This window comes from Cyprinodon variegatus, unplaced genomic scaffold (genome assembly GCF_000732505.1).
Source record: "Cyprinodon variegatus isolate N-32 unplaced genomic scaffold, C_variegatus-1.0 Scaffold164, whole genome shotgun sequence".
Lineage (NCBI taxonomy): Eukaryota > Metazoa > Chordata > Actinopteri > Cyprinodontiformes > Cyprinodontidae > Cyprinodon > Cyprinodon variegatus.
This window is the reverse complement of record NW_015150617.1, coordinates 910,228-913,686: the sequence shown is the minus strand read 5'-3', so window position 1 is coordinate 913,686 and position 3,459 is coordinate 910,228. Positions and strand designations below refer to the sequence as shown.

General features: G+C 37.6%; 1 protein-coding gene across 1 annotated transcript in view; it reads left to right on the top strand.

The window, feature by feature from the left end:
* LOC107086858 (collagen alpha-4(IV) chain-like) overlaps positions 1-3,459 on the top strand; it is a 34,001-nt gene that overhangs the window by 8,362 nt on the left and 22,180 nt on the right. The window contains exons 5-9 of the mRNA XM_015378083.1: positions 179-285; positions 385-568; positions 2,714-2,782; positions 2,855-2,962; positions 3,045-3,113. Coding sequence (XP_015233569.1) covers positions 179-285; positions 385-568; positions 2,714-2,782; positions 2,855-2,962; positions 3,045-3,113 — 537 coding nt within the window. The remainder of the gene's footprint in view (positions 1-178; positions 286-384; positions 569-2,713; positions 2,783-2,854; positions 2,963-3,044; positions 3,114-3,459) is intronic.

Below are 3,459 nucleotides of genomic sequence, written 5' to 3'. Positions count from 1 at the left end.
ACATAATATGGGATACGCTTAACATACCAACAATAGTATTTTGTGCAACAATACAGTTTCATGTCTTTATCTGGGTGCTGAACTTTGGCTATCTCTGATTTTCACCATTGCTGTATGATGTATTATGGAAGCCTGATTAGGGAATGAATCATCATTCTGTCCCAAATCTTATCTCCAGGTGAAAAGGGAAATATGGGTGATTTAGGCCCTGAAGGAACACGAGGATTCTCAGGAAGAAATGGATTACCTGGTCCCCCGGGACCACCTGGTAATCCAGGAATTGAGGTCAGCCATGGAGAGGCTGAGTCCGATCCACTCTGCTCAGTGTGATTACTTACCTGGTCTAGAGCTTAACCTGTCATTGATGAATCTGATTGTTTTCAGGGGGAAAGTCTCATTGGTTTTCCTGGAGACAGAGGCTGCAAAGGATACCCTGGACAAAAGGGAATTTTAGGACCACCAGGTCGCAGAGGAAGCAGTGTGTTTGGGGCCGTTGGAGAGCGTGGGCCCCCTGGAAATCCAGGATTTGTAGGATTTCCTGGACCAAAGGGGCAAAAGGGGGTTAAAGGTAAAGTTGATGGTGAAATCAGATGTAAAAATTATTAGATGTAATATAAACCCCAACACAGATTCATCTGAAAATAATAACTTATCTTCTCAAATATTAAAATAATGTGAGCGTATTGAAAGTGTTGGAATATAGTTGTGATAATTCTTTAGATGTTGGTACATTTTGTGACAACATTATCAAGTCATTTTGACTTAGAGAATCTGGAGCAACCATTAAGTCATATACTTTATTTGTAACGTCTTTGTTGTTTTTTTGGACTGTAATTACAGTCCCATTACAACCCTAAATGTAGTCCTTGATCGCCTTAGCAAAGCTGATTTAACCAGGTAATAAAACGCTGTCTAAAATGTGTTGATCAGCAGGCTCAGTACTTTTTAATGTGTTTCTTTGTAATGAGTGTCCAACAGGCACTGATAGCAGATGGGAGTTCTTTATATTTGATTTATTTATCTGATTGTGTCGAGACCTGAGTGGTTATCGGAAACAGAAACGGTTATAGAATATATTCAAATAACCACATAGCTAAACCACAACTTTCCATAATAAAAATTGACCTGTTGTAACATTGAAAATCCCGTAGGGGGCAGTCTAGCATCACCCATGAATGTTCTGTAAAATACACCAGCTACATGGAAAAAAGGCCTAAAATAACTGCATGAAAATATATATTACATCAAAGTTATATTAGCACAGAGCATATATTTGGTTTGAAAGCACATCTTAGATATTAAATAGCATTTTTAGACCATGTGTTATTACACCACCTCAGGCTCTGCAGCAGCAAATAAATACAACGACTATTACACCACCTTGGTCATTAACTGAAGTAAAAAACAAATTTTATGGCAAGAGAAACTGTTATTACATCGTAATAAATCCAAAATTCTCATACATACAAGACTGACAAAGCACTGGCAGGGAGGACAATTCCTGCTCAATGGATGCTACGCTTATGGGTCTGAGCCACACTTAGGAAATCATGAAATGATCCGCTGGTCGAGTTGAGGTCGAGTGAAACCATAAACTAGAAAAGCACTCGGCGAGTGCAGAACTCTGCCAAGCAGCGTTTTTCCATAAACCTGCACAACATCTGGATCATTTCTTAATTTAAATGAATAGTTTTTTGCATGAGGGACACCTCTCAAGAATATATATATATATATATTCAATTGAAACTGCTAAGCAACCAGCAATGTTCCCTTTTCTTGTGTACTTGAATTCAGTAAAATACCTCTGCACTTTTTGAAACCGATGTCTAGGCTGTGAATAGTCACTATTTAGTTTAATTTAAACTAGTTTAGTTTAGTGGGGAACTGCTTGTTTTGGCAAATATCTCACAATGTTAGAGAACCTTAAAGAAAAAAAAAAATTATGTATGCAGATTAGGATCTTGATCAGTACCAAAATTTACCAAAATTTCATTAAGATCTGTTCATAACATTTCAAGTTATCCTGTACACAGACAGACAGACAAACACACACACAGTCTCTAACAAACAGGTGCATCATGGGTAATGTAGTGCAACATTAAAATTTCATGATTACTAGAGCTTGTAAATTACTGTTTTACTTTTTTCATAATTTTTTTAATCTATATTTTTCAAATGTTTATTCAGATCTATTTTGGTGTTTTAAATTGAATTCTTTTTAAAATTAGGTTTTAGAGATCACATTCTCTTCACTTCTGGAAGCGAGCTTTCCTCTTGAGTGAGAAGGGCAGATGCATTTCTATTGGTCTGCAACAATATTTTTGTTGGACAATGCACTTCAAGAGTACTGGGCTTTAAGTGCAGAGAATGCGCTATGTAAAGCACATGTTGGGAAAAAAATGCAAATTGTAAACTCAATCTAAAAACTACAAATTTGAAAAATGTAAAATATTGAATAAAAAAAATACTAATTTGAAACAATAGAATGTGAAAAAGGGATTTTTTGAAAAGGAAATCTGATTACATTAGGTAAAGAAAATTTTAATCGTTTCACCTCTGGAACCTCTCATATTCTTCAACTTTCCATTTGCAAAATGTGTTCTTTGCTTGCAACAAGAATGGACCAAAATTCATTCCATACAGAGATTTTAAAGGAGGAAACCGTATAAAAGAAAATCTATCCCTGAAAAGGCTGCTTTCCCTTTACCTGCAGGTGACAGTCCTCCCTGCATCCCTCAAATCCCTGGTCCCCAAGGGCAGAAGGGAGACCCTGGAATACCAGGTACGCATCATCTAAGACACCGATCTCCTCACCTTTAACTCCAACTTAATGCTTACCTGTCTCCCACTACAGGTTTCCCAGGTCCTCTGGGTCCTAAAGGTTATATAGGTTTTCCAGGACCGGATGGGCCTAAAGGAGATAAGGGACAGACTGGTCCTCCAGGAATGCCTGGCCTCAAAGGTGCCTCTATATTCAAGTCAAATACATTACACAACTGCCTCGTCTCTGAGCTGAGAGCTGAGAGTTTCCTCTCCTCCTGCAGGAGCTAAAGGTTGTGATGGAGATCCTGGAGAAGAGGGAGACATGGGTTTGAGTTATGATGGAACTCCAGGTAAAAGCCAACATCAGCCGTCAAGACATACATTCCAAAACAGTCTGAGAGTTTCAGTCTAACAGTTTCTGACATAAAGGAAGAACTTGTTTCCACAATTAGAGTAACCCCCAAATGCCTCCTTCTTTAAAATTATTTAGTTCAGTTCAGTTTACTTATTTAGCCTCAAATCATATGATGTCAACGCACTCGCCATGTTAAAACTTGTGGTTTAAAAATGCAGAGCTTTTATACAAAAGAAACACAAAACCACTTATCTAGGACTACGTTCTATGTATAGACTAGTTTCAGTTTTTACTTTATTTCTATAGTGCCAATTCACAACAACTCATCTCAAACTGCTTTA